Source organism: Eublepharis macularius, chromosome 2, assembly GCF_028583425.1.
Source record: "Eublepharis macularius isolate TG4126 chromosome 2, MPM_Emac_v1.0, whole genome shotgun sequence".
In the NCBI taxonomy this organism is placed as follows: domain Eukaryota; kingdom Metazoa; phylum Chordata; class Lepidosauria; order Squamata; family Eublepharidae; genus Eublepharis; species Eublepharis macularius.
This window is the reverse complement of record NC_072791.1, coordinates 159,070,932-159,093,342: the sequence shown is the minus strand read 5'-3', so window position 1 is coordinate 159,093,342 and position 22,411 is coordinate 159,070,932. Positions and strand designations below refer to the sequence as shown.

Here is a 22,411-nt window from a genome sequence, read left to right as displayed (position 1 = left end):
CAAGAAATAAAGTGTTTTTGCCAGGAATTGTGTTTTTGTGATTCTCTGATGTTAAGTGAGTTGTGTTATTTTTGTGTAAGATAGTGCTGCCATGCCCTTTGGTGTTCCCCCCTGCTGTGTAACCTAAAGCTGTTCAAGAAATAAAGTGTTTTTGACAGGAATCATGCTTTGTGATTCTCTGATGTTAAGTGAGTTGTGTTATTTTTGTGTAAGATAGTGCTGCCATGCCCTTTGGTGTTCCCCCCTGCTGTGTAACCTAAAGCTGTTCAAGAAATAAAGTGTTTTTGACAGGAATCATGCTTTGTGATTCTCTGATGTTAAGTGAGTTTTGTTTTAATTTTTCTGTGTGGGGGACTGCTGGTGTAATGTGTCATAATGCTTTGCCTACTTGTACTTTGGAAGGGAGAAAATAATTTTTTTAAAACTTTATTTTGTGTTGTTCTTGTTTTATTCTTTGTTATGCAGTTGGTTCCCATCATAGGGAACAATGGGGCTGGCTGGCCAGCCATCTCTGTAGGTGGTGGGGGAATTTGAGGGAGGGTGTCTGTGGTTCAGGTGCTCTTTCACAGGGACCAGCTGGCACTCAGAAGTGTGCCCACCATTGTGGCACCCCTGGGCTGTGCAGAATTGCCCAGGGAAAGAGAGTTTAGAAGTTCCCAGCATAGGGAACAAAGGGAGAGGGCTGGCCTTTGCCAGCCTGTTCCTGGGGTTATGGGTGTAGGGCAGGTGGGGGTGGATTTGGGTCTGTGAGGGGCTAATGTGGGGATTTGGGTCTGTGTGTGGCAGCTGGGGGGGAATTGGGTTTGTGTGGGGCTGTAAGGGGTGGACTTTAGGGGCTGAGAGGACCTACTTGGGGATGCCATGAAATGCCCCCCCCAAGTGGGAGCAGTCTGAGCCTTGGTGGGGGGTGGGAGGAAGGGTGGGAGAAGGGCCCCAGAGGGCTGGGGGGCATTTTGCATGCAAAATGCCACCCCTGGCAACACAAGCCTCCCCCAGCTGTCAGTGGTAGAGATGAGAGCAGAGCACCTACTTGGGGAGGCCATGAAATGCCCCCCCAAGTGGGAGCAGGCTGAGCCTTGGTGGGGGGTGGGAGGAGGGGTGGGAGAAGGGCCCCAGAGGGTTGGGGGGCATTTTGCATGCAAAATGCCACCCCTGGCAACACAAGCCTCCCCCAGCTGTCAGTGGTAGAGATTAGAGCACCTACTTGGGGAGGCCATGAAATGCCCCCCCCCCAAGTGGGAGCAGGCTGAGCCTTGGTGGGGGGTGGGAGGAGGGGTGGGAGAAGGGCCCCTGAGGGCTGGGGGGCATTTTGCATGCAAAATGCCACCCCTGGCAAAGGAAGCCTGCCTCTTCATTTTTTCCCCATAGGAAATAATGAAGAAAGATCAGCAGCAGCATGCTAACAATATGCTGCTCCTTCGCTTTCTTATGGGAGGATGGGGGGACCTGCTTTGGGGGGCCATAACATGGCCCCCCAAAGTCCAATCTGTCTGAAACTTGGGTGGTTGTTAGAGAAGGGTTAGAGGAAGGTCCCCACCAATTTTGGGCTTATTCGGTGGGAAAATGCCTCCCCCAGACGTCCTGGAAGACGGAGGCATTTTCCCATAGAAAAAAGCCGAAAGAATGCCGAAATAATGCCGAAAGAATCCCGAAAGTCGAAAGCCGAAAGAGATTCTTGTTTCGGCTTTCGGCTTTAACGATAGAGAATCTTCTTTCGGCTTTCTACTTTCGGCTATAGCCGAAAATTTTTGGCTTGCACACCCCTAATAACCACCAATTATAAACTGGCCCATCTTTCTAATAGCTTCATTTTGAGGTGGTTAACAATTTTTATCTAATTGAAAATCACTTTGGATCAAACTCATAAAGTCTGTACTTTGATATGGACCTATGTTGCCTATATATCTGAAGACAACGTTTGGCTGTCTGTCAAATCAAATATTCACATTTCCCAAAAAAGTTTTATATATTCCAATTTCCAGAACTATATATTCCCCAATTCAACAACTAGGCAGCTGGGAAAATGTGCTCAGTGGCCTTACTAGAACAATAAGTACTTGGGTGATTATCATAAGATGAACATATATGACATTTAAATGCCACATATGTTCATTTTATGATTGTTACCATTCATTATCATGATTATGGAATCGTGGAATTTTCTTAGACTTTGTAGTGCCTTCTGTAGAAGTTCTGAATTTTTATGTGTGTGGAATTTTTAAGGATTTCCTTCCATTTTTTCTCAGCCATCAATAGCTTAAAAGTGTACTTGTGATCTCCTTTTGCCCTCTTTGTGCACATAATCTTATGTTTGGACCCTTAGAGTCACTGAGTTTCATCAACATCGCTTTGAGATGTGGTAAATGACACAAGAGGGTTTAAATAGGAACTTGGATTATTCTTGGGTGATAGAATTTGCTATTAGCTAGAGAGGTCAAGAAACATATTTTCATGTGTGACCCTAATTCTGAAAGCTCAAAGTGAACAACAGGAAATGAATGGCATGTTCTATCACAGTTTAATGGTCTGGTCCAATGCCTCTATAGCATCTGCCGTCATCTAGATGCTTAGGAGTTCCACGTTAAATATGCTGTAGACTATGTTATGGCAGAAAGCTATTCAAGAAAAATATCAGATAGTGTTTTATTCATAGTTTTTCAGAAGTTTTTAGAACTTACATTGAACCAGTAAAGATAGACTTATTCGGACAGCATTTTTTTCCTTTGCCTTGCATGAAGTATTTGGGAATTCCCTGAAAATGCATCATGGTATTTCCTGAAAGGTCCCAAAATGAAAAGTACCTTTGACAAGACATTCTGTAGGAAAGACGACTTTTTTCCCCCTCTGTAAAAATGAATCAGCCTCTTTACACCAGCCTTACTCATTGATTTTTGAGGATGCTTATGCTTACCTTTAAATGATTTGCCTGTCTCTTGGAGCCTCACCAATGGTCAACCAAAAGGAACCCACCCTGCCCTTATTGTAGCTAAAAGGCTTAATATAACAGCACAGGAGACACAAATGCCCATAATTAAATGGACTGAGGGCTTTATAACTTTATCAATATTTGAACATATGGTTCATGGTCTTATTTTTAGATATTTTGAGACTATTTATAGATGCTTTACATGTAGACCCGCCACTATTGTTGTCATATTTTTGTCTGTTTTCTATGAGGTTTTTTTAATTTTTTTTTAAATTAAAAATGTAGAAAATGGATTCAGGCCATGCTGTGGTGGCAGAGGCAGGCATCATTTAACCACCTAACTAGCACCCACTAGCACGAAAAGAAAAGCTGTGTGTGGGGGGGGTCACATTCCAGCTGTAGCAGAGCATCAGGTAGCGTTTGGAAATATTTTTTTCTGAAAAAGAAAACATCTTAGTCAAATATGGAATCTAGAGGAAGAAGGGGTTCTGTATAGCATCAAAAATGCCTTCCAAATCCACTGAGCTAGAAATATGTTAACAAATCTACCAAACTAGAAATATAGGTAGAAATTGTGTGGGAAGCAAGAGGAACCAAGAGAATTGTCTTAACTGGGTATAATGCATTAGAGTCCATCCAAAGCAGCCATTTTCTCTAGGAGAACAGATCTCTGTAGTCTGGTGAGCACTTGTAATTCTGGGAGATTTTCAGGTGCTATCTCAAGGTTGCTATTAGGGTTGCCGGGTCCCCCAGGGCACAAACTGGGGATGAAGATGTTGTGTGTGTGGTTGTACGGAAGAGGGGAGCATCTTACAAATTAGTGATGGGAGGCGATTTTTGAGTGGGGGCTTTCACTTCCTCTTCACACAGGGAATGACACCATTCCCAGCTCAACAAGGAAGTCCTCTGGAGCATGCAGGAGCGCACTCTGGGTATTCAAATGCAAAACTGCAGTGGTTTGAAAACAAGCAGAGATCTGATACAGAGCTGAAACAAATCTAAAACAGAGCATAAATAATCAAACATGACATTAAACAACACAAAACTATCCAGTAGGAACAGACAGTACCCAGTAGAATAGCCTACAGTCCCTATCCCTTGACCAATGCATCTCATTGAACCATTTCCTTAAAGTATATCTCTTCTACCTGTGTGAAAAAGCCCTTCTTTTTGCTCTGAAGAGAAGGTGAGGAAGTCCCTTCTGTTAGCAGAAATGTTCTGAACAATTTAGGCCATTTCATGGGTTTTTTTGTAAAACTGCAAATATTGTAAACTATATTCACATTTTCCAAATGGAATAATGTTTGTATAAAGCACTGTTCCTTAGAAAAGAAATTTCAAACCAACATGTGCAACTCAGAGTAAACATCACCCTGTTGATGTGGTTTTCTGATATCAGTATCAAAGACCACTAAAATAAAGTTGCTAGATTTCATGAGCACTCTCTTTCTTTTTTACAAAATGAACAAGAAACTGCTACTGTTTTCCTGGTCACAGTCTGTGATCATTGTCCATTGCCTTTAGATCATCTAAAACAAAAGACCTTCTGTGCCCTGGAAGCCGCACACCCAAATGTAGCAGCCTGCTTGAATCAACAAGCAATGGTACCACATGGGTAACAGTATGGTATTTCATAGGGAATACTGACTTCTTTTTATTTTTTGAATGCACTAAGAAAACTGTAAATCACTAGATTTATGGGGAGGGGGACAAGCACAGCAGTGCTGCAGGCAGCACAAATAAACCGAGGTGACTCCACTGTGTTCTAAAAGTGTGGCAAAGGCAGGATGCTCAGATTATCTGAAGTTTATTAATATAATGAATCTAATTCATCAAATATGCTACAGTTTAACGATGATGCTTTTGTGAAAAGAACACTTTCAGCAAATATAAAAATTTCAGTTTTATTTTATACAGGTGCATTTAAATATTTGCATCTGAATGCAATCTGAAAGGCCATTAGTTGCAGGAAAAGAATGTTGAGCCTTGAGTGTCTTGACTTTGATGCAATCTTTGTGTTTCTCTTTTTTTAAAAAAACCTTGGCTTTTGAAGTTCATCCATTTACTGTCACCTAAATGATTGGTGTGGCTGAGCTTTTTGGGGAGGACCCACCATTATTATCCTTGTAATAATTTAGCATATAAATGGAGGCCAAATTAGTCTGTCTCCTGTCCAGATTGACAGATGAGTAACTGCTCCTTAATTTTCAAAGAGCAGCATTGATGAGTTTCACTATCTAAGGGGAGGCAGAAATGAGGTTTTCAGAACAGAGAGTGTCAGAATGATGAGTTCACCCTGATTACCCATTCAGAAAAGTGGATGCTAACTCCAGTGGAGCCTCAGAGTTGGCAGCAAGTAGTTTAAAAGTTAGTGGGTAAGACTCAACTCTCAAAAGACATATGAGTTTTGAATTGGATCCTGAATATACAAATACATTTGATATAAAACTTCAGTCTTCAGGTTAAGGATGAATCATGTCTAAATCTCCATCAGCAGCCTGGATGAGGAATTACCTGTCCCCAGCACCAATTTCCTGATCTTAAGGAACCGAAGAGTGCGGGGGAATGGCCACCATATACTGACACTTTAGGAGTTTTCCCTATAGTTAGTAAGTACCATAGATACTAAGGGAGGAAGCCTAGATTGTAACTTCAAAGTGTCACCACATCCTCTCTAAATTCTGCCCTTCCCGGACAGTCTAGGGTTGTTTGCTAGCCTCCTGGAGGAGCCTAGAGATCTCCTGGAATTACAGCTAATCTCCAGACCAGAGATATAGGTTTTCCTGAAAAAAATGGCTGCTTTGGAGAAAGGGTTCTATGGAATTATACCTTGTTAAGATCCCTTCCACTCTCAATCCCTGCTCTCCTGAGTGTCTGCTTCCAAAGTCTCCAGCAATTTTCCAAACTGGATTTGGCAACCCTACCAGATACTGCCCCCAAATCTCCTGGCATTTGCTGATGCAGTGTTGGGCACCCTAATAAGAGTTTTGGGAGACTTTCCTTTGTTAAAAAAACATATAGATAGAAAATCAGCAGAACAAGCAAAGAGAGGAGTTTAGTAGCTGTGCTGGTTGTCTGTCTGCATAGAGATTTTTTTAAACGTAAATGCACATTCAGAGCTGACATCTACCACCAGCAATCTGAAATGGTCCATTCTGCTACCTCCAGTCTCTTCCACTTCATTTTCCTACAAATGTGAACTAGCCTCCATGAATATACACTCAACAGGAAGTTGCAACTAATAACTTATTATATTTATTTATTCACTTCTGTTCTGCCTTTCTTCCAGCATGGATCTCAGGGCATAAATAAATATGGGGCTTAGGGATCCCAGATCCCTTACTCCCACCCTCCACTCCTTGCCACCACTCACCTGGCCAGTGGAGGGGAAAGGTGGGGGAACAAGCCTCCTGGGGGGTGCTCCCAGGGTGGCACAATGATGTCACTCTTGGGAGTGATGTCATTGCACTGCCTCCAAGAGCTCTCCCATGCTTCGCAGTGGGCCAATTTGGGCCCAAAATGGGTGCTGCTGAGTCCCCCCCTCCTTCCGGGAAGGTAAGGGAACCTGGCAACCTTGATGGGGTTCCCAGGAGGTTTACTATCCAAACACTAACCAGACCCAGACCTACTTGGCTTCAACAAGATTTCCGGATCATACCTCCATCTAATCCTACGCCAAGACAACACTTTCCAAGGTAGATTCTGCCTTTACAATCAGAGCTCCTAGATTAAGGTAGTTGCTTTGTACAGGAGTTTGTCCTATTCTTAATTTATATTTTAGATGTTTGCTTAAAACATTTTAGATCTACACCTAAAATATGTGAAAATTAAAATACACATGGGCTGAAAACATCCTAACATCACAGTTTCTAATACATTTCTAATGAATGTCAGATGTTAGTTGAGCAAAAAACATAGATGAAAAGGCTGGGAATACATGCAGTTGTATCAACAACACATTCAATAATTTAACAGCACATTTTCCAGAGGCAGAAATAAAGATTTCAAGCCTCTGCCATGTTTTCCTCCCCCTACCCCCCAAAAAACAGTTTTATTATATTGTGTCACCTTGTCAGAAGGAATGTTTTATGTACAAAGCTGTTGTGCTTTGTACATACATGTACTCATATTTATGTAAATAAATATTTTAAAAACTTCTGTCTTGAACCCAGCCTTTTGTGATGTCAAAACAAATGTCCAGTCAGGAATGGTTTCCATTTTGGAGGTGGAGTAGGTCAGAGCCTCTTCAAAACGGTTCTTACTTACACTGTAAAGGCTATATTTATTTATTTTATTTTTATTTATATTACTTATAGTCCTCCTTTCTCACTTAGACTCAAGGCAATTATACAATGTAGTTCAATACAATCAGCATGAACAATACAATAGGCTATGTGTGTGTTATGTGCCATCAAGTCGTCTCCGACCTATGGCGACCCTATGAATGAAAGACCTCCAAAACGTTCTATCTCTAACAGACCTACTCAGATCCTGCAAACTGGAGGATGTGGCTTCTTTTATTGAGTTAAGCCATCTCATTTTAGGTCCTCCTTTTTTCCTACTACCTTCCACTTTTCCTAGCATTATTGACTTTTCCAGAGAATCTTGACTTCTCATGATGTGACCAAAGTACAATAGCTTTAGTCTTGTCATTTTAGCTTCTAAGGAGAATTCAGGCTTGATTTGATCTAATACCCACTTATTTATCTTTTTGGCTGTCCATGGTATCCACAAAACTCTCCTCCAGCACCACATTTCAAATGAATTAATTTTTTTCCTGTCAGCTTTCTTTACCATCCAACTTTCACATCCATACATGGCAATGGGGAATACCATAGTTTGGATTATCTTGATCTTGGTTCCCAGAGAGACATCTTTATCTTTAAGGATCTTCTCTAGCTCCCTCACAGCTGCTCTTCCAAGTCTCAGTCTTCTTCTGATTTCTTCATTGCAGTCTCCCTGTTGGTTGATGATTGAACCAAGGAATAGAAAATCTTGAACAACTTCAATTTCTTCATTGTCAACTTTAAAATTGAGTAGTTCCTCAGTAGTCATTACTTTTGTCTTCTTGATGTTCAGTTGTAATCCTGCTTTGGCGCTTTCTCCTTTAACCTTCATCAGTAGTTTCAAGTCTTCACTATTTTCTGCTAGTAATGTGGTGTCATCTGCATATCTCAGATTGTTAATGTTCCTCCCACCAATTTTCACTCCTGCTTCTTCTAGATCTAATCTAGTTTTCCTTATGATATACTCTGCATAGAAGTTGAACAAGTAAGGAGATAATATGCATCACTGTCTGACACCCTTGCCAATTGGAAACTATTCTGTTTCCCCATATTCTGTCCTGACAGTAGCCTCTTGTCCAGAGTACAGATTGCACATCAAAACAATCAGATGTTGTGGAACCCCCATTTCTTTTAAGACTCTCCATAGCTTTACATGATCTACACAGTCAAAAGCTTTGCTGTAATCTATAAAACACAGGCTGATTTTCTTCTGAGATTCTCTAGTATGTTCCATTAACCATCGTAAATGTGATCTCTGGTGCCTCTTCCTTTTCTGAATCCAGCTTGAACATCTGGCATTTCTCGTTCCATATATGGTAAAAGTCTTTGCTGTATAATTTTGAGCATCACTTTGCTTGCATGGGAAATTAACGCAATTGTCCGATAGTTGTTGCACTCCTTGGCATCCCCTTTTTTGGGAATTGGAATGTAGACTGAGCGTTTCCAGTCAGTGGGCCATTGTTTTGTTTCCCATATTTGTTGGCATATTCTTGTTAAGATTCTGATGGTCTCCATTTCTGTGGCTTGAAATAACTCTATCGGTATTCCATCTACTTCAGGTGCTTTGTTTCTCTCAATTCCTTTGAGTGCAGCTTTTACCTCACTTTCTAGGATTTCTGGTTCTTCATCAGAAGATTCTTCTTCGAAAGTATCTGTCATCCGTCCATCTCTTTTGTATAGTTCCTCAGTGTATTGCTTCCATCTTTCCTTTATTTTGTCCTGATCAGATACTGTATTTCCATATTGATCTTTCAGCATCCCAAGCCATGGTTTGAATTTCCCTTTGATTTCTCGGATCTTTTGGAACAAGTCTCTTGTTCTTCCTTTTTTGTTGTTCTCTTCTATTTCTTTGCACTGGTTATTATAATAGATTTCTTTGTCTCTGCATGCAAGCCGCTGAAAAGCTGCATTTATAGTTTTGACCCTATTTCTGTTGCCTTTCGCTTTTGCTTCTCGTCTATCTTTAGCAATTTTAAGAGTTTCCTCAGACATCCATTTAGGCTTCTCCTTTCTTTTGGCTACAGGGATAGTCTTTGCACATTCTTCCTTGATAATATCTCTAGTTTCAGCTCATAGTTCTTCTGGCTCACAATCAATTAAACTTAGTATTGCAAATCTGGTCCTTACCTGGGTCAAATCCACATTCACCTATTACCCGCAATTTTAACGGAAATCCGTTTGTCTCCAATCCACAAATTTCTCCTCTCCGTTCACATTCATGCTTCCAATGCGTCTTTCTCACGTGTTCCTCCAGTCACACATCCACTGGAAAATCCGCTTTTGTGGGCGGGACCTCATTTTCCCGCCTTTTTAAATTTTTTGAACACTTGTGATGGTGCACTGGGATGACCGTCGCTGGATGCGCTGCTTCCAAATGTCCAAGAGCACGTTCATCAAGCTGGTGGAGGCTCATTTAAGCTGCAATTTTTTTTGATCGAATCTTTGGCATAACGATATTATTCTAAATAGAAACCAATGCCTTATTTCGTTGGGGCATTGATGGAGATCCAATATTCCCAGACATGTGTTACCCCATTGTTGTTGCAACCACCAATCAACTCAAGCACCATCAATAATTTAGGATATTTAATTTTGCTATATCGATAGGAAGAATCATGCAAGAAATAAATAAAAAAAAATTATTCATCAGTACTGCATAAAAGCGAGGCTTTGATAAGAATAAATTAATCTTTTTTAAAAAATGTGCCAAATGTTAGAACATCATCCCAGGCAATATTCGAGCTAATGTGAAGTGTCATAGGGGACTGAGTATATGTGGGGGAAGCCGGGAAGCCTGATAGCTGTGCTGCTATGCGATCTTTATTGCACAGGAATATACACCGTAATTTCGCTATTACATTGATCTAGAGAAAAATAAAAAATAGAAAAAAAAAACAGGGAGTTGTGCGAGGCCAGTATTAGGCTTCATTGCCAAAAAAAGTTTTACACTCAACCAGAAATGATTTCGAAGGCATCTGAGTTATAATTCCCAGACAATGAAAGAAAAGATGAAAAACAGGCATTAACAGACTACGAAGCACTTGATAATAGAATTGGCCAACGGGAACCCAGGGAACGGCCAGAAATACTTGAATGGGGGTGGTTTAAAAAAAAGGCGCGTAAATTGCACTTGTAGGCATTCACGTCCACCGTGAAATTCCCGCAAGAAAACAGTGACTGAAGATCCGAGAGGAATGAGGAAGAGATGCATGTGATTTATCAGTTAATGTGACCGGCACTCAGGAATGCGGGGAAAAGGTGGGGAAAATGTCTTAAAAAAGGAGTAATGTGGATTCGGCCCTGGTCTTTAAATTCTTCAGAAATGTTATTTAGATTGTATTTTGGTACTATGATTCTTTTGGTGTTTCTCTTCAGCTTTATTCTAATTTTTGATATTAGCAACTTGTGATCTGTATTGCAGAAGTTTTAAAACAATTAGAAATCTGATCAGAGCTGAAACAAAACATAAGTAATTTTAAATGACAAAATAAACAACAATAAGTGCACAGTAGTGTAATCTACAGTCCCTGATCCTATATCAAAGCATCTCTTTGAACCACTTCCTTACAGCAGAGCCTTATTACCTGTGTAAGAAAGCCCTCCTGAATAATTTGGTTTTGTGCAGCTTGTGGAAAGCTAGGAAAGTGGGAGCTTTCCTGAACTCTTCAGTTCCATAAGGTTGGGGCCACTAAAGAGAATGTGTGTGTGTGTACAGGCAGAGGCATAGCATGGGAAGGGCCAGGGGGTGGCTGCCCCAGGCGCAAAATTTTGAGGGGGCACCACATCCATGCCCCACCAGGAACGCCCCCGCTTGTCTCCCCACCCCTTTGCTGCCACTGCCAACACAGCATCCAGTGAGCCGGACGCCCCGGTGGTGTGGCAGGTGTAAATGGCCATTTTCCCCAGGGAAATGGCCATTTAAACTGGCCCTTTAATATGAACCAAACAAACCAGTAGTCCAGTTCATGGAAGTTCGTGGAAACGAGCTTCCACAAACCCTGGTTTGCGAACCCCTAACCAGGCTGGTTCGTGGGTTTTTTTGGTTCATATTTAGGTTCGTGCCCATCTCTACTTCAGAGTAGAATCATAGAATCATAGAATTATAGAATCATAGAGTTGGAAGGAGCCATACAGACCATCTAGTCCAACCCCCTGCCCAGTGCAGGATCAGCCTAAAACATCCTGCCACTCTTAGCCACTACACTAAACTGGCCATAGGCATAAGGGTGATATGTAAATGGATAGCTTCCTTAAATGAAATCAAGTCCTCAGGGCCAGATAAATTACATCCTAGGATACTAAAGGAACTACTTGATGTAATTTTGGAGCTCTGTCTATCATCTTTGAGATTTCTTGGAGAAAAAGTGAGATGCCAGAAAATTAGAGGCGGGCAAATGGTGTCCCCATCTTCAAGAAGCAGAAAAAAAGGAAGATCTAGGTAACTATTGACCCATCAGTTTGATGACCATAGTTGGAAAGGTTTTAGAACAAATAATCAAACAGTCAATCCTTGAGCATTTAGGAAAGACAGCTGTGATTACTAAGAGCTGGCATGGGTTTCTCAAGAAGAAGTCATGTAAAACTAACCTTATCTCTTTTTTTGAGAAAGTTACAATTTGGTTGTATCAGGAGATTGCTGTGGACATAGTTAATCTTGATTTCAGTAAGTCTTTGGGTAAGGTACAACATGATATTCTTGTCAACAAGAATGGTTTTGATCCTACTACTGTTAGGTGGATTTGTAACTGGTTGACAGATTGCACCTAAAAGAGTGCTTGTAAATGGTTTCTCATCCTCTTGGAGAGAAGTGACGAGTGCCTCAGGGATCTGACCTGGGTCCTGTGTTCGTCAACATCTTTGTAAATGACTTTTATGAAGGAATAGAGGGGATGTATTGTCGAAGGCTTTCACGGCCGGAGAACGATGGTTGTTGGGGGTTTTCCGGGCTGTAGTGTCACTGAGAGATCTCTGTCTTTTGGTGCTACACCTCTGAAGATGCCAGCCACAGCTGCTGGCGAAACGAACTACAATGCCAAGACCACGGCAATACAGCCCGGAAAACCCACAACAACCATCGAATAGAGGGGATGCTCATTAAATTTGCAGATGATACTAAATTGGGATGGGTAGTAAATACAGTAGAAGACAGATTCAAGATGGTCTTGACAGGCTGGAAAACTAGGCTAAAATCAACCAAGTAAATTTCAACAGAGATAAATGTAAGTTCTGCATTTAGGTAGGAAAATCACATGCATAATTATTGGATGAGAGAGACGTGTCTTGGTACACATGAAAAGGAGCTAGGGGTCTTACTAGATCATACATTGAACATAAGTCAGCAGTGTGATGCAGTAGCTAAAAAGGAAAATGTGATCTTGGGCTGCATCAACAGAAGTAGTGTCCAGATCATGCAAGTGATAGTATCATGTTACTCTGTTCTGGTTAGACCTCACATCGAGTAGTGTGTTCAGTTTTGGGTACCATGGTTTAAGAAGAATGTTAACAAGCTGGAACACGTCCAAAGGAGGGCAACAAAGGTGGTGACTGTGAGGGGTCTGGAGATCGTCCTATGAGGAAAGACTGAAGGAGCTGGGTATGTTCAGCCTGGAAAGGAGATGACTGAGAGGTGATATGACAGCCATCTTCAAGTATTTGAAGGGCTGTCACATAGAGGATGGAGCAGAGTTGTTTTCTATTGCCCCAGAAAGTCAGACCAGAACCAACAGATTAAAATTAAATCAAGAGTTTTCTGCTAAATCAGGGGTACCCAACCTTTTGGCACATGGAGGCCACATTAGAGTGCCACATCTTAAATCAAAATGTAACAAAATTATTAACCTACCTATTTAGGTTAACAGTAAACAAACAGTAAACAACAATGAAGAAATGTTAACTTGAATGCAGTGCATTTTGAAACAGTATTTTACTGTAAAATCTTTTTGTCTAGCTACACATGATTATCTAGTCAGTGTGATTTTTGTGGTTGCTTTCTGTTAGGAAAGGCATTAATGTCCAAGTGAAGGTTTGTGACAAGCACCCTTAAAATGTCGTGTAAATGTTCATCTGTAAGTCTTGACCTACATCCAAATCACTGAATCTGGATAGTATACAGGGCTTTTTTTTCAGCTGGAACGCGGTGGAATGGAACTTCTTGAAAATGGTCACATGGCTGGTGGCCCCACCCCCTGATCTCCAGACAGGGGGGAGTTTAGATTGCCCTCCGTGCTGCGGGGCCACCAGCCATATGACCATTTTCTCTGCGGGCAACCCACTGAGTTCTACCACCTCTTTTCCCAGAAAAAAAGCCCTGATAGTATACATCCAAGAATTCTTAAAGAACTAATACAAGATGCTAAAAAAAGATGGACAAGCCTCACTGGCTATTTATAGAGCAACCACAGAAAAAAATGAATTTTAGGTTGTGGTCACTTCATTAAAAAGAACAACAGAACAAAAGGGAAATAACACTTTCTCAGTTTACTGATGCATTAAATCCTATCAGACACTAGAAAAGGTGGGGGGGGAGGGATTGTCTGAAATTTGCTTTTCTTCATGAAAAACACTTTAATATTTTATTAGTTGGGGTTTTTTTAAAGGCTATAATAAGGCTGAGATTGTTTCCACTTCTTTCAGCCTCTCATGAGTCTTTCAAACCAGTTTCTTAGCTCAGATTCTTTAAAAATTATGTTACTTCCCCCCACCTGATATGCTTTTGAATTGCAAAATTATCTACTCCAACATTATTATAATAATAATGATTATAATCCAATGGAGAAAGTAATTGGGATTCCTGGAGACATTCATCCCTGTTGTAGGAAAATGCTGCTCAACCAATACTGCACCTGCTTATGACAAGTGACCTAGATAGATATCCCCCCACCTTGCTGATGCTGCAGCTGTTTGTAATAAAGCCCTTTTCTTTCACTGAGAGAAATGTCTAGTTCTCACTGAAGTATCACACCTGTGTCTGGGCCATACTACTTCAGACTGCAGGGGAAGCTCACGTGGCTGAAGAATAATCTGTAAACACTCCCTTGTTTACAGAAAGTTAGATGTCCATGGTTCTTGGCCTAGATTTCCCAACAGTTTTCTATATGCAGGGAATTCTTTGGATATAGGAGCATTCAATTTTGTGAGTTACCTGCCTGCAGTCTGATGTGGTACTGTCCAGACAGAAGGTTACTATACCACTGAGAATTAGGACAAGGGATGGGAAAAGAATTCTTAGTACAACCAAATTGATCTGAAAGGCCAAAAGAAAGAACAAAAACCAGTGTAAATCCCTCCTCCATAGAAGCATATAATCTTTGTATGAATATATGTGCATACACACCCTTCTGTATTTTGGCAGAATTTTAATCACATTTTGCACAGATTGTGTGAAATATTTAGAGAAGGAGCATTTCCATTGCTGAGTATACATTACATAAAACAGCAGAGTTTACAAATGATATTACATTGCATTCAGACCCAAATTTTACCTTCTTTCTTTTGCTTTTAATTTTTAAAAAAATCATTTTATTTTAGTTTTATGTTCATATCCTAGAAAATGATATTTAACCCCAGATACATCCCATAACAACATTGTACAGTTACATGAAATATACTGGTGAAAAAAAAATGAAATCAGACCATAAAAGAAAACAAACAATGCAGATCCTGATTCATTTTCTCTCTTTTTCATCTTTGACTTCCATTTAGTATACACAGAGAGACTTGTACAGTATGTCTCTTACTGTGTGGTCATTCTTTCCATCTATATAGGAAAGGGCTGTGGGTCAAAAGTGCGAAAAAAACCCTATAGAAAAAACTTTTCATGAATCTGACTTTAGCAAACAGATTGTCTTGTTCCTTCCCTCCTATCCCACAAGGGCTAATTTTGTTTCTACCAGCTGGTGGGTTGGATCCTGCCTAGTAAATCTTCACTGGGGCTGGAGAATTTTTTACCAATTCCCTCCTCCTCTGGCAGTCCAAAATTCCCAATTGCTGCTGCTGGAGGACAGAAGACCTCCCTACCCCGACCTGCAGGGAAAAGCTATGGGAGGAATCCAAGGGCTCCTTCAGTGTCATTCACCCCTCCTCTTTGGGCCTGCAGAAATCCAGGCAAGGCTGAAGCCATTTCACCATTTCCCAAGGTGTCATTTAGGCTTCTACTGCCATTTAGAAAGAGTACATATTGCTTCATGTCTTCCCTGCTTGTGTGTGAAAAAAACCTCAAGATGTTACTAGAAACATGTTTGCAATATTTCATTGAGCTTTCCTTGAATTTCATTACTCACTATGCCAGTGATTTATTTTCCTTTTGTATAACATTGTCAGATCTTAGTGTCTGAATGGGATTTTTTAACAACTGCCCCTTGCTTTTTGGATGCTTCACTTTCTTTATTTCAACAGAAGGGTTAAAAGCATCATCACTCCATTGACTGCTGTGGCTATTTACCACCTGAGGTCTCCTGTCTTATTGGATCTTATATATTTTCTTTCTAGCTGCAAATATTGGGAGCTCTCCAGCAGCAGCTGATATTGCAGTCATTGGAGGTAAGACTATGATATTTCTAGAACAAAGACTGAATTTCATACATTGTTTTGAGGAAGCAAAACACAATTCTCCATCTGAGATAGAAAAAAAATATATACCTAGTCAGCTTTCTGCAGAAATTAGGGCTGTAATACAATTCAGTACCATCTCAGTTCTGCCAATAGACTGGAAACTTGAGACGCCATTCAGGGGGGAAAAAACTGAGATGTCTTTCAAGAAACTGCTATCTAACAAGTTTCTCACAGGAGATGGGTGTCCCTCTAGGGATTGTGGGAGGCCATGGACAGCAAGGAATAGCAAATTGGGCATTTGATATTTGCAACAAGCTTATAAACAATGCAGGTTAAGGTTTCCCAAAGCTACAATCTTTCAGAGATTTCATAGAGTAAAGCCATGAATGGACATTTCGTAAACATTTTTAAGAAACTGTCAGTGCCCATTGGAGCTAATTGCAGGGAGTTTATCCCCCTCTCCCGTGTTATTTCAATTATTTGAATGCCCACCACTACCACAACTCTGGAAGTAAAAATAGACATGCTAAGAAAGGATACTTATCTCTCTCTCTCTCGCACACACACACACACACACACACACCGCCCCGAGCTAATAACAGCTTGGGTGTAGGGTTGATTTCAGTTGTAAATAGCCCAGAGATAAAAGTTAAACCACCTATGCCTGAACACAGTCGCTCCAGTCTGGAACAGAGTTCTCCTCAACCATTTATTTTAAAAGAAGGAATGAACAACCTCATGGATTTATCAGCAACACAATGAAAAAGTAGAAACAAGGTTCTAAGTTCAAGATTGCTAAAGGCCAATATATAATCTAGCTGGAAATGGCATGATGTGGAGAGAAAGTGTTCAAAACCCACAATGAAATGAGGTAGGTCCCAGAAACTAGTTCACCAGCTGGGATCGTTGGCAAAGAAAAAGGACAAGGGGCACACCAAGCAGATATACCTGGTTTCTAGGTTGGGGGTGGGGGGGCATGTACAGACTTTTAAAGGGCTTGACTCATAAACCCTGCTACACATAGGAAGAAAAAAGGTCTAGACAGCATAGTTCTGAGACTGCTGTTAGAAGTCTGGGCTATATACTATATTCAGAAAACTGTTGCATTTTAATCACTGGCAAAAAAAGTATCATAGAGATAAATCTTGTAAAATGATGTAAAAGATGAAAACTTTGATATTGATTTTCAGGCATAAAAGCAGGCTATCCATGTATAATAATACATAAATTATTAGCAGCAGTAGTGATGGTAATGGTAGTAAAGAACAGACGGTTTACATGATAAATTTTCAATTGGTGTTAAAATGATCATTCTTTCTCTGGGGTTTTCCTCAGACTGGTAAGTATTCTGACACAAATGTACAGCAATTTGGCTGCAGTTCCATCAACACATTGTCATGTTTATTCAGGCTGTTACTTGAATGACAATCCCTCCCCAAAGAAGCATCTTAGATGTTAAGATGTATTATCTGAGTCTTCTTTATTTCTGTTGTGTTTGCTCACTTCTTTGCTGTTCTTGCTAATTTCAGTAATTCACCAGGTGGATTCCTAATCATTAGTACAAATTAGTGAAGTTCTGCTGCATTTCCCTCAGGTTCCATCTCCTTTAACTTTAATTTTAGCTTCCTACCAGTTACTAGGAGGAAAATTGAATTGTGTTCAATCCCTGAGGCTTATTAATACTGTACAACATCTAAAGAGCATTAAAGCCTATTGTGTTTTGGGAGACCAACATAGCCTTTAAAAATTGATGAATCCCGTATTGGACTTACATTACTTGGGCAGAAGCAACATCTTTACATGGGCAATTTTCTTTTTGATAGCTGTAACTTTGGTTTGGAATCAAGTACCATAAAGCTCTGAGGGTTTGTTAATGGTGTACATTGAAGTGGATTTTGTACAGCTAAAGTGGTTTCTACAGCTAGAGTGGTTTCTCTACACTCATGCCCTAACCACTGGGAGCTTGCTTCAAGATTCCAGGTAGGATGACTGATTTAGAGCCAGATATTCATGTTGCATCAAGTCAAGCTCAAGAGGCTAACTGCCCAAGTGCTACTCAAAGCCACAGCAAAGCAGCAAGTTAAGTACAATGGCAACAAGACCGGTTGTATCTAGTAGGAAGAGGGACACATTGTAAAGGCTGTTGCCGCTCTGTAATAACTGAGAGGAAGGGGTCCCCTTCCCCAGTGAGCATCACTTAGCCACAACAGAGGCAAAGGGGACTGTGACAATGCTGTTCAGGTACATGGTTATTGAATGTCCAGCTGCAAGGGCACACTGATGGGCATTCACCAGCTTCTGGTGCAGGTTCCACTTCCCTCCTCTGGTACAATCTACCATCTGTCCCATCTGTGAGAAGCCACTGTAATGGAGTGGAGAAACAATAGTTATGACAAAATCATATCTGTGGCCAGACTCAAGACATAATCCAAGGTATTTATTGCCCTCCTTTATGGTTGACAGCAAAGGAAGCCACCTTGTATGGACAATGGCTTCAGTTCAGAGAATGTGATTTGTTCAAATTCCCCATCCTGCTGCAGTTTAAAATACCCCCTGAAACATGCTCATGGGGGACAGGGGAGCCCCAGGAACAGCATGAGGGGGAAGTTGGAGGTTTGCAGCAGGAGAGAGAATTGGCAGAAATCACTCGCCATTCTGTCCACTTAAATCCTCCACTGGATCCTAGCCAGTATCTGATCTTTCTGTCAACTGCAGGGCTGTCTAACATATTAGAATTTGAAGAAAGAGGATCAGAATTTGTTGTTGTTTTCTTGTATTTGTCTTCTTGGGTTGGGAGAAATGAGCAAATGTCTTCTTACCACAATGTCAAAATCCCTGTGTGATGTGTTGTTATTTATGCATGTTTTCTCTTTGAAGCATCTAGCTGAAAGCACCAATCTAGTTTTAAAAACTTGGGATATTTGAAATTGGTAATGAAAAGAAAATTTCAAATGTGTCTTCTTCCCATAGGTGTCATTGCTGCTGTGGCTTTTGTCTTGATTTGTCTCTTGGTAGTGATGCTGCGATACATGTACCGGCACAAGGGCACCTACCACACCAATGAAGCAAAGGGAACAGAGTTTGCTGAAAGCGCAGATGCTGCTTTGAAAAATGACCCTACTCTTCAAGAAGCCATGGATGAGAGCCGGAAAGAATATTTCATCTGAGAGTAAAGGCAGCCCCGCTGAGACACACTTAGTAAGTTTCTCTTTCTCAAGGGAATCGATCAGAGACACTACATCAAAAAGCACCGGGATATGAAGATTGCACAGAGGAGAACAAGGGGACTAATTGAAATATTGCTGTTTGCCCCCAAGAAGAACTGAATGCGAGATCCATGGCTGTTTATTTGATTTGATTAGCAGCATAGCTCAATTCAATATCAGATCAGGAGAAACAAAAAATCTCAGGATGAGTGATTAACTGATAGCAGATAACAACATTAAATGTCAAACCTTGACATTTGGAAAAAATAGCAGGTGCCAATGAAAAACATTCTCATAAATTTGCTGATCCATACTGCGCTGATACCATACCTGAAAAGGAAATTTAATTGACAACAAAACAAGTGTTGTGATGCATAAAAACAGGATCCTGGCAGAAAAACTACATTGTAATCCACGTGTCATTTTCCTAAACGTGTATAAGCTTGTCAGTGTGAAAAAATATATATAGAAGAAGCCCCTCCACAAGAAAACAAAACAACACAGCGTCCAGAACACAAAAATGCTGGCAATTTTTAAAAAAGGATTAGGTTTCTGAATATATGTTGTGATGATGTCAGATTGCTCTCTGCTGGGAGGCTAGATTGATTTGCTTAGGACTTGTCTTGAAGCATTTTTATTACATCCTATTAGCAGCTGTCCCGGACTGTAGACCGCCTTCTAGAACTCTTCTTCAATTATATTACTGTGTTTTTGTATATTGCTCAACTTGTTTAACTCTCAGGATGCTTTTCCATCCACAGCATTCATTGAAGTGGTGCTTCTAGAGTCCAGAATGATCAGTACAAAGGAGAGCTATTGAGATGATCACAAATCCATAGTGTCATTTGTCCTGTTGCCCATACCATTCCACCCTCTATAACTGAAAGAAGAGTGAAGTTCAAGTGCAGTGTGGACTCAGCCTTAAATCTAATCTAATCAAAACCAGCCTGCCCAGGCTATGAAAATGTGTAGACTAGACTGTCTTGATGGCTGAGTCAGCACTGAATCTACAACTCAGGCCTGCCTGACTTCTCTGACCCAGAAAGTCAAATGTAAGCTACCACCCATGCATTGTGGCCTGCCATATGAGTTACCTGTCCCTCCACAGGCAGGCACACAAAAAAGGAGTTTATCCAGTGCTTGTTGAGCCATTATGGGTGGTAACAGATTAAGTAGAATTGTATTGCTCCATTAGATAGAAGCCATTACTATGTAATTTCAATTTGCAGTCATCTCTTCATGTCATAGCAGTCAACAGTGAGTTAGGCTTTTTAAATTAATTTAAAATTTTCAAATAGTCTTTAAAATACCACAAGACATAGTAGAACAATAATGCAAAAACATAATAAAACCAACAGGAGTCCGCCAAAGTATCAGAAATTATTGGCATCATTCAACTAAAAATAGTGAACAATTATAAGACAGCCAGAAAAGCCCTATCTGTGCCAGTTATCTGAAAGTCAGTAGGAAAAGATCCTGACCCTTCTGCTTCCTTTTACTGACAGAAACCAAACCTTGAAGACTGGCAATACTCTGTGGTTGCCTATCAATGGCCACTGAGGGCATTTGTTTCTTAAAGATACAGGCACTGCTTTATTATTGGTGGGGAGGGGTTTAACCCTCTTTTTTTTTTAAGATTTAAGATTTTTCTGCAAACCTAGGGTATTTTTCTGGGTTGAAGAGAGAACTTTCTTTTCTGTTCATGGCTCCAGTCTCTGGATTTAAATATCCACAGATTTGACCACATGGAGAATTATGATCTAATTATTGCCAGTTTTAACAAAGAAACTGAAGAGCTCCTCCACCTCACCTTCAGTGGCACAGGAGAAGAAATGGCAGCTGTGAGAGAACCAGGCAAGGAAAATGGCACCAAAATGGCTGGCACCTTTTGAAGCATAGCATGGGAGGCAAATGTGCATCAGTTGCATTCCAGCAGGAAACATCAGATCAAAGGTTTGAGAAAACATTTTAAAACTCTGGGAAACCATAGCAGTACAACAAAACTGTGTGGAAACTCAGAAATAATCTGATGCAGTTGAGACCCCAAACCTGAGGGGAAAAAAACATTTGGAAATCAACAGTTTCAACCATAATGTGCAGAGTTTCTACACAGAAGAAACATTAATGCATAAACAGGCCTTCTGTGTTTCAACCGGTTCAGAAAAGGAGGTGAGAAAATCAATGAGGCAGTAAAACCACCTAGAGGTGACTAAGAACAGCAATAGATCAAATCCTGGGCTATCTTTGAAAAGTGAGTTTGAGTTTAAGGGATATAAACATTTAAAATAAAATTTTAAAGTAGAAAAGAACACAGTGAACAGCAGAACTCTTGGTAGGGATATTTATACTATTTGTTCATAGGAACACTCATCGCTCACAGTTTTGTTTCAGGTAGGTAGCCATGTTGGTCTGCAGTAGAACACAGGATGTGAGTCCATTGGCACTTTAGGAACTTACAAGATTTACAAGTACAGAACAATGGAACCTCTGGTGCTGAATAGAGACGTGGAATTCTTATCTCACTACAGATGCTAATTGATTCTCTAATCAAGCTGCATTGTACTTTTATATCCTGACTCCCTTCTTTGATTCACCCAACCCACCACCTGACTTGAGATATAAAGGCTCAGGGATCTCCACTCCTCTCTGTAATTGAAGAAGGGAGCTTTGACTCTCAAAAGTTTATACTCCGAAAATCTTGTTAGTCTCTAAGGTGCAACTGGACTCAAATCCAGTAACAGTAACCAGGTAACCACCATTTGGGAAATCATGTTTGCCATGGTACTTGTTGTCACCAGTATTTATATAGTGTCACCTGTTAACAACTCTCGTGTGAATCATAATTCCTTTTGATCCAGACTTTTCCTTTGTCTTGGTCCCTTCACTCCAACCATGCCTTTACAAAAATAAGGTGCATAAAGGGTAAGATTTTCAAGCTGCAATAATTGTTCTCAGTGAGCCAGCACTCATTTATAAAATATGAGAAACGGATTCCAAGTTCATATTGTTCATGCCTCCACAACTGAAACAAGTTGTTGACACTATGTTAGACATTTATTTTATTTGGATTTATTCTTTTCTTCTTGTTGAGGGTATTGATCTCACCAAAGAAACAGGCCAAATGCAGCAGCCCATTTCTGGCCTTTACTAATTATCATTTTTGACTATTAAAATTATGATGCAATAATAGAGTCGCTACTGGTTTTCTTTCCAAGCTTTGTTATAGTCTGGATCTTCCTCTTTCAAATGGGCCAGCTTTTGAGATCTGGGCTGGGCTGACCAACAGCATATACAGGAACAGAAGGGCCATGATGACCACTTCTGAGGAGGAAATCAAGGTACTCCTTGCTAAACCCATGTGTTTGTCCAAATATAAACAGCCGTGAAGGTGCTGCTCACCATTAAGGGTGTTTGAGCAAAGTAAGTTCACTTGGTCACATTTG

At 40.5% G+C, this 22,411-nt stretch overlaps 1 protein-coding gene across 1 annotated transcript in view; it reads left to right on the top strand.

Moving 5' to 3' along the window:
* Positions 1–22,155, top strand: part of GYPC (glycophorin C (Gerbich blood group)) — a 58,592-nt gene extending 36,437 nt beyond the window's left edge. The window contains exons 2-3 of the mRNA XM_054971693.1: positions 15,700–15,750; positions 18,733–22,155. Of these exons, the coding sequence (XP_054827668.1) occupies positions 15,700–15,750; positions 18,733–18,929 (248 nt within the window). The 3' untranslated portion in view covers positions 18,930–22,155. The remainder of the gene's footprint in view (positions 1–15,699; positions 15,751–18,732) is intronic.
* The last annotated feature ends 256 nt before the right edge of the window (positions 22,156–22,411 follow it).